This window comes from Oncorhynchus tshawytscha, linkage group LG12 (assembly GCF_018296145.1).
Source record: "Oncorhynchus tshawytscha isolate Ot180627B linkage group LG12, Otsh_v2.0, whole genome shotgun sequence".
Taxonomy (NCBI): Eukaryota; Metazoa; Chordata; class Actinopteri; order Salmoniformes; family Salmonidae; genus Oncorhynchus; species Oncorhynchus tshawytscha.
This window is the reverse complement of record NC_056440.1, coordinates 20780658-20795075: the sequence shown is the minus strand read 5'-3', so window position 1 is coordinate 20795075 and position 14418 is coordinate 20780658. Positions and strand designations below refer to the sequence as shown.

Sequence of the window (14418 nt, the reverse complement as noted above, 5' to 3'; positions counted from 1 at the left end):
TTGCAATTATGTCTACTTACGATAAACCTTTTACCTTATGTTTCTGTCTCCATATGATGTGGTAAATATATCCAACGCAAAAAACATCTACATTTAAATGGTATTAATATTAATACCCATATATTCCCGTTAATTCCCATCTTTGAATATTCCCCAAAATGTGCAACTCTAGTAGCTATGGGCCGGAGCCATTAGGGCCAGTGGGAGTACCATCTTGTCACCGCTAACAGAATACATCTGGCACTCATTATACTACAATCTACCCTGCTGAAATGCCAACAGTAATCTGATATTTTTTAAATGTTTTATTTTATTTAACTAGGCAAGTCAGTTAAGAACAAATTCTTATTTATAATGACAGCCTACCCCGGCCAAACCCAGACGACGCTGGGCCCAGGGACGTCTTCCTGGGGGCTTGGAAATTGCCCCGGACCTCTCCGTCTGCCCCACCAAGTACCAGGACCTCTGGGAGGGGTTCAGTAAGGCCCGGGCCACTTCGCTTCCGCTGCACCAACCGGTATCCAGGAAGGTCAAGCCTGAGGCGCTGGCTCACCGCTATAGTGCCGCGGCTATTACCCCAGAAGCAGAGACCTTTTCCCCCCTGCTCCAAGATCATTAGCCCCTCTGCTGTTTGTCCTCTGTTGCCCCATACCCTCCGTATTTTTCCTACCTTTTCTGTGAATTAGAATTAAAACCATGTCTGACTGCCCCTTGGGGGGGTGTACTGTCACACCCTGATCTGTTTCACCAGTCCATGTCTCCACACCCTCAAGGTGTCACCCATCTTCCCCATTATCCCCTGTATATTTGTACCTGTGTTTTCTGTCTGTCTTTTGCCAGTTCACCTTGTTTGTTCAAGCCTACCAGCGTTTTGTCTCAGCTCCTGTTTTTCCCCTAGTCTCTCTTTTTCTCGTCCTCCTGGTTTTTAACTTTTACTTGTCCTGACCCTGTACCCGCCCGACCACTGCCTGTCTCTGACCCTGAGCCTGCCTGCCATTCTGTACCTTTGTTCCACCTCTGGATTACTGACCTCTGCCTGACCTGACCCTGAGCCTGACTGCTGTCCTGTACCTTGGCCTCAGCTCTGGATTATGGACCCCTGCCTGCCATGACCTGTCGTTTGTCTGCCTCTGTGGTTACAATAAACATTGTTACTTCACATAGTCTGCACTTGGGTCTTACCTTGATTCCTCTAATAGGTTCAGATTGTTTCCACAGCCAAGGTGACATTACAGACAAGCAGTCATCACAGAGACTACACAATGGAATATCATGATATATGTTCTCTATCTTATTTAGATTTCCAGTTAGGTACATCGTCTACAATAGGTCTAGGCCAATTTGTTTCTCGTCAATCATACCACGGTCAAACAAAGCCAAATCTGACTATTTCTGAAGGCCCTCTCTCTCAACTCCTTAAATTAACATTCTGTGTCAATCCTCCTTCCTCTGGCAACATTTTATTGTACTGGAACACGAGTCACACTTCCCCAGGGCTAACTAAAACCACCCCCTGCTCTACTGGTTTGCTCCAACTCCAGGAACTAGCCTAGATGCCTCTGCTTAGCACCAGCCATATGTACTGGCAGCTGATGTCCTCCACGGGCCCACCACAGTACTTTAAACAAATACAGAAAGTATTCAGACCACTTCCCTTTTTCACATTTTGTTAAGTTACAGCTTGATTCTAAAATAATTAAATAAATAACAATGTCATCAATCTACACAAAATACCCCACAATGACAAAACAGGTGAAAACAGGTTTAGAATTTTTAGCAAATATACATATATTTTTAAAACACCTTATTTACATAAGTATTCAGACCCTTTGCTATGAGACTCAAAATTGAGCTCAGGTGCATCCTGTTTCCATTGATCATCCTTGAGATATTTATACAACTTGATTGGAGTCCACAGGTAGTAAATTAAATTGATTGGACATGATTTGGAAAGGCAAACACCTGTCTATATAAAGTCCCACAGTTGACAGTGCATGTCAGAGCCAAAAACCAAGCCATAAGGTCAAAGGAATTGTCCGTAGAGCTACAAGACAGGATTGTCTCGAGGCACAGATCTAGGCATTTCTGCAGCATCGAAGGTTCTCAAGAACACAAGTAGTTTGGAACCACCAAGACTCTTCCTAGAGCTGGCCGCCCGGCCAAACGGAGCAATCGGGGGAGAAGGGCCTTGGTCAGGGAGGTCTGCTGAGCAAGGAAGAAGCCATTTCTTGAAAACCACCATAAAAAAAGAAAGACTACGGTTTGCAACTGCACATGGGGACAAAGATCGTACTTTTTGGAGAAATGTCCTCTGGTCTGATGAAACAAAAATAGAACTGTTTGGCCATAATGACCATTGTTATATTTGGAGGAAAAAGGGTGATGCTTGCAAGCCGAAGAACACCATCCAAACCGTGAAGCACAGGGGTGGCAGCATCATGTTGTGGGGGTGCTTTGCTGAAAGATGGACTGGTGCACTTCACAAAATAGATGGCTTCATGAGGTAGGAAAATTATGTGGGTATATTGAAGCAACATCTCAAGACATCAGTCAGGAAGTTAAAACTTCTTGGTGACAGGGGGGCAGTATTGAGTAGCTTGGATGAATAAGGTGCCCAAAGTAAACTGCCTGCTACTCTGTCCCAGATGCTAATATGGCCTATCGAATACACAGTGTCTATGGGGTCATTTTTCACTTCCTAAGGCTTCCACTAGATGTCAACCATCTTTAGAAACTTGTTTGAGGATTATACTATAAAGGAGGGGCTCATGAAACCCGTATGAGTCAGTTGTCTGGCAGAGTGCCTTGGTCTCATGACGTGCGCTCACGAGAGAGTTAGCTCTCATTCTATTGCTTTTCTACAGACATAGGAATTCTCCGGTTGGAACATTATTGAACATTTATGTTAAGAAAATCCTAAAGATTGATTCTATAATTAGTTTGACAGGTTTCTACGGACTGTTATATAACTTTTTGAACTTTTCGTCCGACATTCTGCTGGACCTGCACGCGCGTTTGGATTTGCTTACCAGATCTATTTCGACATAAATGCCGGACATTATCGAACAAATCAAGCATTTATTGTGGACCTGGGATTCCTGGGAGTGCATTCTGATGAAGACCATCAAAGGTAAGTGAATATTAATAATGCTATTTTTGACTAATGTTGACTACACAATATGGCGGATATCACTTTGGCTTCTTTGTTGTCTGAACGCTGTTCTCAGAAAAGCATGGTTTGCTTTTTCCGTAAAGTTTTTTAAAAATCTGACACAGCGGTTGCATTGAGGAGAAGTTTATCTCTAATTCCATGTATAATAGTCATATCTTTATCAATGTTTATTATGAATATTTCTGTAATTTGATGGGGCTCTAAGCTAAATCATTGCATGTTTTAGAACTACTGAACGTAACGTGCCAATGTAAAATTAGATTTTTTAATATAAATATGCACTTTACCGAACAAAACATACATGTATTGTGTAACATGAAGTCCTATGAATGTCATCTGATGAAGATCATCAAAGGTTAGTGATTAATTTTAACTCTATTTGTGCTTTTTGTGACTCCTCTCTTTGGCTGGAAAAATGGCTGTGTTTATTCTGTGGCTTGGTGGTGATCTAACATTATCGTTTGTGGTGCTTTCGCTGTAAAGCATTTTTTAAATCAGACACTGTGGCTGGATTAATGAGAATTTTATCATTAAAATGGTGCCTAATACTTGTATGTTTGAGAAATTTGATTTATGAGATTTATGTTGTTTCGTATTTGGCGCCCTGCAATTTCATTGGCTCTAGGCAAGGGGTTGCGATGGAACGGGGTTCCCCCTTTCCAAAACACGTTAAAGCTTGGTCCCAAATGGGTCTTCCATATGGACAATGACCCCAAGTATACTTCCAAAGTAGTGCAAAATGGCTTAAGGACAACAAAGTCAAGGTATTGGAGTGGCCATCACAAAGCCATGACCTCATCCTATAGAAAATGTGTGAGATAAACTGAAAAAGCGTGTGCAAACAAGGAGGCCTACAAACCTGACTCCGTTACACCTCTCTGTCAGGAGGAATGGACCAAATTTGACCCAACTTATTGTGGGAAGCTTGTGGAAGGCTACTGTCACACCCTGGCCATAGAGAGGCTTTTTATTTTCTATTTTGGTTAGGCCAGGGTGTAACTAGGTTGGGCATTCTATGTTCTTTCTTCTATGTTTTTGTCTTTCTTTGTTTTTGGCCGGGTATGGTTCTCAATCAGGGACTGCTGTCTGTCGTTGTCTATGATTGAGAACCATACTTAGGTAGCTCTTGCCCACATGGGTTTTGTGGGTAGTTGTTTTCTGTTTCGTATCTGTACCAGACAGAAATGTTTCGGTTATTCTTTTTGTCAATTTTCGTATTTAGTGTTCAGTTGCTAATAAACTAATTATGAACACGTACCACGCTGCAACTTGGTCCTCACCTTCTTCTACCAACGGCCGTTACAGCTACCCAAAACGTTTGACCCAAGTTAAACCATTTAAAGGCAATGCTACCAAATACTAATTGAGTGTAAGTAAACTTCTGACCCACTGAATGTGATTAAAGAAATCAAATCTGAAATAAATCATTCTGACATTTAACTTTCTTAAAATAAAGTGGTGATCCTAAGTGACCTAAAACAGGAACATTTTACGAGGATTAAGTTTCAGGAATTGAGAAAAACTGAGTTTAAATGTATTTGGCAAAGGTGTATGTAAACTTCCGACTTCAACTGTAGATACTAGAGGTCGACCGATTCTGATTTTTCAATGCCGATACCGATACCGATTATTGGAGGACCAAAAAAGCTGATCCCGATTAAATCGGGCGGTTTTGTTTTTGTGATTGTTTTTGTTGTTGTAATAATGACAATTACAACAAACTGAATGCACACTTATTTTACCTTAATATAATACATCAATAAAATCAATTTAGCCTCAAGTAAATAATGAAACATGTTCAATTTGGTTTAAATAATGCAAAAACAAAGTGTTGGAGAAGAAAGTAAAAGTGCAATATGTGCTATGTAAGAAAGCTAACGTTTCAGTTCCTTGCTCAGAACATGAGAACATATGAAAGCTGGTGGTTTCTTTTAACATGAGTCTTCAATATTCCCAGGTAAGAAGTTTTAGGTTGTAGTTATAATAGGAATTATAGGACTATTTCCCTCTATACCATTTGTATTTCATTAACCCTTAACTATTGGATGTTCTTATAGGCACTTTAGTATTGCCAGTGTAACAGTATAGCTTCCGTCCCTCTCCTCGCTCCTCCCTGGGCTCGAACCAGCAACACAACGACAACAGCCACCATCGAAGCAGGGTTACCCATGCAGAGCAAGGGGAACAATCACTAGAAGCCTCAGAGTGAGTGACGTTTGAAACTCTATTAGCGCGCGCTAACTAGCTAGCCATTTCACTTCAGTTACACCAGCCTCATCTCGGGAGTTGATAGGCTTGAAGTCATAAACAGCGCCATGCTTGACGCACAACGAAGAGCTGCTGGCAAAACACACGATAGTGCTGTTTGAATGAATGTTTACGCGCCTGCTTCTGCCTACCACCGCTCAGTCAGATACTTAGATACTTGTACGCAGGACATGCTAGATAATATCTAGTAATATCATCAACCATGTGTAGTTAACTAGTGATTATGATTGATTGTTTTTTATAAGATAAGTTTAATGCTAGCTAGCAACTTACCTTGGCTTACTGCATTCGCGTAACAGGCAGTCTCCTTGTGGAGATCAACGAGAGAGAGGCAGGTCGTTATTGCGTTGGACTAGTTAGCTGTAAGGTTGCAAGATTGGATCCCCCGAGCTGACAAGGTGAAAATCTGTCGTTCTGCCCCTGAACGAGGCAGTTAACCCACCGTTCCTAGGCCGTCATTGAAAATAACAATGTGTTCTTAACTGACTTGGCTCATTAAATAATGGTGTAAAAACAAAATATATATATATATATATATATATATATATATATATATATATATATAGATACAAAAATATATTTTTTTTAATTGGCACATCGGCGCCCAAAAACACAGATTTCCGATTGTTATGAAAACTTGAAATCGGCCCTAATTAATTAATGATTAATCGGTCAACCTCTAGTAGATACTTTTGTGCCTATTCCCTCCAGAATCTTCACAAGGTCTTTTGCTGTTCTGGGATTGATTTGCACTTTTCACACCAAAGTACGTTCATCTCTTAGGAGACAGAAAACCTCTCCTTCCTGAGCGGTATGACGGCTGCGTGGTCTCATGGTGTTTATACTTGCGTACTCTTGTTTGTCCAGATGAACATGGTACCTTCAGGCGTTTGGAAATTGCTCCCAGGGATGAACCAGACAGGTGGAGGTCTACAATTTTTTTTCTGAGGTCTTGGCTGATTTCTTTTGAATTTCCCATGATGTCAAGCAAAGAGGCACTGAGTTTGAAGGTAGGCCTTAAAATACACCCATGGGTACACCTCCAATTGACTCAAATTATGTCAATTAGCCTATCAGAAGCTTCTAAATCATTTTCATTTTCTGCAATTTTCTAAGCTGTTTAAAGGTACAGTCAACTTAGTGTATGTGAACTTCTGACCCACTGAAATTTGAATACAGTGAATTATAAGTGAAATAATCTGTCTGTAAACAATTGTTGGAAAAATTACTTGTATCATGCACAAAGTAGATGTCCTAACCGACTTGCCAAAACTATGGTTTGTTAACAAGAAATTAGTGGAGTGGTTGAAAAACTAGTTTTAATGACTCCAACCTAAGTGTATGTAATCTTCCGACTTCAACTCTATATATCCCAACCAGAAGCCATGGGTCATTTTTCACTTCCTAAGGCTTCCACTAGATGTCAACAGGCTTTAGAACCTTGTTTGAGGCTTCTACTGTGAAGGAGGAGAGAATGAGAGCTGTTTAAACCAGAAGTCTGGCAGAGTGCCATGAGCTGATCACATGCGTGGCCGTGAGAGGTAGTTGCATTCCATTGCATTTCTAAAGACAAAGGAATTCTCCGGTTGGAACAATATTGAAGATTTATGATAAAAACATCCTAAAGATTGATTCTATACATCGTTTGACATGTTTCTACGAACTGTAATATAACTTTTGTGACATTTTGTCTGAACAAGTGATTACTGGGCTAAACGCGCAAACAAAAAGGAGGTATTTGGACATAAATAATGGACTTCATCGAACAAAACAAACATTTATTGTGGAACTGGGATTCCTGGGAGTGCATTTCGATCAAGATCATCAAAGGTAAGTGAATATTAATAATGCTATTTCTGACTTTTCTGACACCTCTCCTTTGGAAAATGGCTGGATGTTTTTCTGTGACTAGCGCTGACTTAACATAATCGCAAGGTGTGCCTTCGCCGTAAAGTCTTTTTGAAATCTGACACAGCGGTTGCATTAAGGAGAAGTTTGTCTATATTTCCATGCATAACACTTGTATCTTTTATCAATGTTTATTATGAGTACTTCTGTAATTTGATGTGACTCTCTGCACTTTCACCGGATGTTTGTTTGAGACAATGCATTTCTGATCATAACACACCAATTTCAAATTAGGTTTTTGGACATAAAGATTAACTTTATCGAACAAAACACACATTTATTGTGTAACATGAAGTCCTGTGAGTGCCATCTGATGAAGATCAAAGGTTAGTGATTAATTTAATCGCTATTTCTGATTTTGTGAGCCCTCTCCTTGGCTGGAAAATGGCTGTATGGTTTTCTGTGACTAGGTACTGACCTAACATAATTGTTTGGTGTATTTCGCCGCAAAGCCTATTTGAAATTGAACACTGTGGCTGGATTTACAAGAAGTTCATCTTTTAAATGGTGTAAAATACCTGTATGTTTGAGGAATTTTAATTATGGGATTTCTGTTGTTTTGAATTTGGCGCCATGCAATTTCACTGGCTGTTGGCGAGGTGGGATGCTACCATCCCACATATCCCAGAGAGGTTAAACAGGTCAACATTCACAAAGCCGCAGGGTCAGATCGATTACCAGGACATGTACTCAAAGCATGCGCGGACCAACTGGCAAGAGTCTTCACTGGCATTTTCAATATCTCCCTGACTGAGTCTGTAATACCTACATGTTTCAAGCAGACCACCATAGTCCCTGTGCCCAAGGATGTGAGGGTAACCTGCCTAAATAATTACCGCCCCGTAGCACTCACGTCGGTAGCCATGAAGTGCTTTGAAAGGCTGGTCATGGCTCACATCAACAGCATCCTCCCGGATACCCTAGACCCACTCCAAATCGCATACTGCCCCAACAGATCCTAAGATGACGCAATCTCAATCGCACTCCATACTGCCCTTTCCCACCTAGACAAAAGGAACACCTTTGTGAGAATACTGTTTATTGCGAATCACCATAGTGCCCACGAAGCTCATCACTAAGCTAAGGACCCTGGAACTAAATACCTCTCTCTGCAACTGGATCCTGGACTTCCTGACGGGCCACCCCCAGGTGGTAAGGGTAGGCAACAACACGTCTGCCACGCTGATCCTCAACACTGGGGCCCCTCAAGGGTGTGTACTTAGTCCCCTCCTGTACTACCTGTTCACCCACGACCGCGTGGCAAAACACGACTCCAACACCATCAAGTTTGCTGACGACACAACAGGGGTAGGCCTGATCACCGACAACGATGAGACGGCTACAGGGAGGAGGTTAGAGAATTGGCAGTGTGGTGCCAGGACAACAACCACTCCCTCAATGTGAGCAAGACAAAGGAGCTGATCGTTGACTACAGGAAAAGGCGGACCGAACAGGCCCCCATTAACATCAACAGCGCTATAGTGGAGCGGGTCGAGAGTTTCAAGTTTCTTGGTGTCCACATCACCAACAAACTATCATGGTCCAAACACACAAAGACAGTTGTGAAGAGGGCACAACACCTTTTCCCCCTCATGATATTGAAAAGATTTTGCATGGGTCCCCAGATCCTCAAAAAGTTCTACAGCTGCACAATCGAGAGCATCCTGACCGGTTGCATCACCAACTGGTATGGCAACTGCACAGCATCTGACCGTAAGGCACTACAGAGGGTAGTGCGTACGGCCCAGTACATCACTGGGACCAAGCTTCCTGGAATCCTGGACCTATATAATAGGTGGTGTCAGAGAAAAGTCCATAAAATTGTCAGAGACTCCAGTCACCCAAGTCATAGACTGTTTTCTCTGCTACCGCACAGGAAGTGGTACCACTGGACCCCCCTCCATTTGTTTTGTACACTGCTGCTACTCGCTGTTTATTATCTATGTATAGTCACGTCACCCCTACTTACAAGTACAAATCACCTCTAACCTGTACACTCGCACACTGACTCTGTACCGGTACATCCTGTATATAGCCTCGTTATTGTGTTACTTTTTTCTTTCTTTTTTAAAAACTTTAGTTTATTTGGTAAATATTTTCTTAACTCTTCTTGAACTGCACTGTTTGTTAAGGGCTTGTAGTAATCATTTCATGGTAAGGTCTACACTTGTTGTATTCGGCGCATGTGACAAATACAGTTTGATTTGATTTGAATGCCAAGCGTCCCGTCTGTAGAAAACCTGGCTCTATCCCTAAGGTGAAGCATGGTGGTGGCACCATCATGCTGTGGGGATTTTTTTCCAGCAGCAAGGACTGGGAGACTAGTCAGGATTTAGGGAATGATGAATGGAGCAAAGTACAGAAAGATACTTCATGAAAATCTGCCCAGAGCGCTAAGGACCTCAGACTGGGGTGAAGGTTCACCTTCCAACATGACAATGACCATAATCACACAGCCAAGACAATGCAGGAGTGGCTTTGGGACAAGTCTGTGAATGTCCTAGAGTAGCCCAGCCAGAGCCCGGACTTGAACCCGGTCGAACATCTCTGGAGAGACCTGAAGATTTTATTGCTGTATAGCGACGCTCCCCATCAAACCTGAGAGCTCGAGAGGATCTGCAGAGAAGAATGGGAGAAACTCCCCAAAAACAGGTGTGCCAAGCTTGTAGCGTCATACCCAAGACTCGAGGCTATAATCATTGCCAAAGGTGCTTCAACAAGGAACTGAGTAAAGGGTCTGAACACTTATGTATAAAAATATGTTTCGCTTTGTCATTATGAGGTATTGTGTGTAGATTGATTACTATAAGATCCATATTAGAATAAGGCTGTAATGTAACAAAACGTGGAAAAAGTCAAGGGGTCTGAATACTTTCCGAATGTACTGTATCTATTACACTGACAGGACACAATGTTCCAGCAGCAATCTGGAACAAACTGACGATACAGCATTCAAATTTGAAACTGGAGATTGCAAAATCTCACGAGTGAGAGAGTTGAGCGGGACGGAGAGTTGAGACACCAAAAGGGGTATGTGACTTTTTACACTAGACTGCAGTAGGAATCATATTGTCATGGCGTAAATCAGAAGTAGGATAAAGCCTAAAGAGAAAATCTCGGAATGGTGAGAAGCACAAATGTAGGAAAGCCAGTGACGGAGAGGCAGGCAGGAGAAGTAGCCTGTGGGCTGTCCAAAATTGTACATTTTATTGACCTAAGTTGGAGCTGTGAAATGTCAATAAAGTTAGAGGCTAGTAGTGCACAGTTTGTGGCTGGCCGAACCTAACAGGCTTAGCAAGTTAAACACAGCTGGCGAACAGAGCCTATACTATGAATGTAATTTGAGGAGTTAGCTAGGTAACTTGGTCAACTGAGTTCAACTCGGGATAACCGGTACCACAAAAGTGGCTCACCTTTAAGCTAGGCAAAATTTTACGCCAACAAATCATTCAGAACTAACTTGTAGTGACTGATGACAAAGGGGCTATCTTATCATAGTGACATCAGGCCTGGATAGAAGCAGTCTACCGTCTTCAGAATAGGATAATTGGTTTGACTCGAAATAATAGAAAAATAAATAACACTGTTTGCTCCATCCATCATAAAGTTGTGATTGGGAATAGCCTATGCCCAGGCTACAACTTTCATTCTTCTTTTTTTTGAAAGCCATAACTTCTCATTCCAAAATCGTGGGCATTAAAATGGAATTGTTCCCCCCTTTGCTGTTATAACAGCCTCCACTCTTCTAGGAAGGCTTTGCAGTAAATGTTGGAACATTGCTGCAGGGCCTTGCTTCCAACCTCACTAAGAGCATTAGTGAGGTTAGGCACTGATGTTGGCAGATACGTCCTGGCTCGCAGTTGACGTTCCAATTCATCCCAAAGGTGTTCGATGGGGTTGAGGTCAGGGTTCTGTGCAGGCCAGTCAAGTCCTTCCACACCAATCTCAACAAACCATTTCTGTATGCACCTCGCTTTGTGCACAGAGGCCTCGTCATGCTGAAACAGTAAAGGGCCTTCCCGAAACTGTTGCCACAAAGTTGGAAGCACAGAATTGTCTAGAATGTCATTGTATGCTGTAGCGTTAAGATTGTCCTTCACTGGAACTAAGGGGCCTAGCCCGAACCATGAAAAAACAGCCCCAGACCATTATTCCTCCTCCACTAAACTTTACAGTTGCCACTACTTTGGGGCAGGTAGCTTTCTCCTAGCATCTGCCAAACCCAGATTTGTCCGTTGGACAACCAGAGGGTGAAACGTGATTCATCACTTCAGATAATATGTTTCCACTGCTCCAGAGTCCAATGGAGGCGAGCTATACACCATTCCAGCAGACGCTTGGCATTGCGCATGATGACCTTAGGCTTGTGTTCCGGCTGCTCGGCCATGGAAACCCATTTCATGAAGCTCCCAACTAACAGTTATTGTGCTGATGTTGCTTCCAGAGGCAGTTTGGAACTTGGTAGTGAGTGTTGCAAGCGAGGACAGATGATTTTTACATGCAACTTGCTTCAGCACTCGACGGTCCCGTTCTGTGAGCTTGTTCGGCCTACCACTTTGTGGCTGAGCCGTTGTTGCTCCTAGACGTTTCCACTTCACAATAACAGCACTTATAGTTGGCAGCTCTAGCAGGGCAGAAATTTGACAAACTGACTTGTTGGTAAGGTGACATCCTATGACAGTGCCATGTTGAAAGTCACTGAGCTCTTCAGTAAGGCCATTCTACTGCCAATGTCTTCTATGAAGATTGCATGGCTGTTTGCTCGATTTTATACACCTGTCAGCAACGGGTATTTGTATTTATTAAGGATCCCCATTAGCTGTTGCCAAAGCAGCAGCTACTCTTCCTGGGGTCCAGCAACATTAAGGTGGTGTGGCTGAAATAGCTTTCGTATATATAGTGCATGCCCTGCTCCTTCCCTGACTTTATTGTCAATGTCAGAATTTTGAAATCACAAACAGAAAAGTATTTAGAGTCTTTTTACCTATTTTTTTCACACCTATTCCTAACTTAACCTTCCAAGACAATGTGCTGTAGGACATTGGTACCCAGCCAGGTGCTAATGCGTCTCTCTCTCCTCACTGAATGAATGACAAATGGGTGATAATTGTTCACCTTACTTCACAATTAAAATTTGAATTATGCCTAACTGAATGATAAGTAGGGTGAAGAAGTTGATTTAATTTAGAAAGACAAAAGTGTAATGATGAGTTTGTGTTATGCCTATTTACCAGCAGCAAATAATTTGACCTCGGGCCTTGCGGGTTCATACAATTCTCTTGTACGTTTTACTTTGTAAAAAGAAGCTGCTATGGGACTGTTTTAATTACTATAACTCTATTACTAATCAAATTTACTGTCAGGGAAACAAAAACATGCTACATGTTGAAGTATGACTTTAGAATAACGCAAAACATATCCTTGACTGCATCCAAGTTGATGAGCGGGAAACAAACGATGCAACTCAGCCGGCACGCCCGGACCCTCGAAATTACACATAAACTACAGTACTAGTCAAAAGTTTGGACACATTGTAGAATAATAGTGAACACATCAAAACTATGTACTAACCAAAAAAACTGATAAACAAATCCAAATATATTTTATGTTTGTCCTGATAGCTTCTGGTGTGTATGAACAATATCAACATGCGCGCAATGCCGCACGCAGACGAACGCGCGTCCCGGTCTAGTCAGCATGTTAACCTCTCAATACTTTTCCGCATCCAATGTCATTCAGCCATCCCTGATTAACGTGCATAGGTAGCCTACATAAACCTTTTGAAGTAATGGTTTGACAATCAGATGAAAACAACATGATTGGTTGTGTTCACGCCACATTAAAAGGTAGGCTAGTACATTTGAACGTTAAAAGGACAAATCTTTACTATTTGGCCCATAGATATCCTATTAAATTCATATGGATTTTGTATGTAATTCTATGATTAAGCGGCCACATAAGAGGTCCCCATATCTGTAAGAAATTAAATCTACTTTCACCCCTGCATAACATAGTCAAACACGAGTTACATGTTTAACTAGCAATACATAGACCAGGCCAACAGCTTTAACAGGCATTGTGCCGACGCTAGAAGATGCGCGCTTATTGCATATCTGATAACAAATCAGTAAAAGTCAATATTTGGGCATAGCTCGCAAATCGCCAGTCTTCAAAAGTAATGTACGTAGCTAGTGTTGATAGACATGGATGTGGTGCAATTTTGACGGAAAATAAAACTAGCTAGCTACCACTGCTAAGAGTAAATTCAACTGAATAGTGAATGGCTCGAGGAGGCTGGCTTGATGTTCCACTGACCCTGCAATGCCAACATGATCAGAGACGTCACGTGGCGTACCTTCTAGTACCTTAGCTTCTTCAAAATAGCAAAAATACATGTTTCTAACCAGTAGCCACTTACTTGTTGAACCTTGTCATGTTGGAGCTCCGTGAAGTAGTATGCCAGAAGATGAGAGGCTATCATCGTCGTTATGAATGTCCTTCTCCTCTACCACTTAACTAGCTAACTATGTTAATTTAATTATTTCCTAATTGCGGGCTTGTTCGTTAAACATTCGGCAACTAGTCATAACATTGAACAGAATCTGCCTTCGTAATAACACTTTTAGCTACTACGACTTTATAGAGATGTAGACTACAGAAGTCACATACTTCAAGCAAGTCATTCGCGAATAACGAGTATTCTTACCGTTATTGCAGGCACGAGGAAGGTGTGGCTTATGTCGTGTCGCCGTCTAATGAAAAGCAAATGATGATATACTCGAATAGTTTATGAATGGATTTGATAGCCTACCTATAATCAAATCTTCTCACAATTATACAACATCGCATTAAATATTATGATTGAATTAACTCTCAAAGCAACTTTTAATTACTTTGATATATAGTGTACCTTATTGATAGAGATACAACTCCATAATCTTATTTCTGTAAAACAACACTGACCTTGGTTACTGGTATTATGTCAACGTGAGATCACAACATAATGATTTGATTATCTCTCAGAGCAAATTTTAATTACTTTTTTAAATAAAATAGTGTATCTCATAGAG

The 14418-nt window shown here is 41.6% G+C and overlaps 1 protein-coding gene across 3 annotated transcripts in view; it reads right to left on the bottom strand.

The window, feature by feature from the left end:
- Positions 1-14110, bottom strand: part of LOC112262692 (hexokinase-2-like) — a 92396-nt gene extending 78286 nt beyond the window's left edge. For 2 of the 3 annotated variants that reach the window (XM_042331431.1, XM_042331432.1), the window contains exon 1: positions 13767-14048. In XM_042331431.1, coding sequence (XP_042187365.1) covers positions 13767-13829 — 63 coding nt within the window. In that variant the 5' untranslated portion in view covers positions 13830-14048. The other variant, XM_042331433.1, reaches the window with a different exon arrangement.
- Positions 14111-14418: the final 308 nt, after the last annotated feature.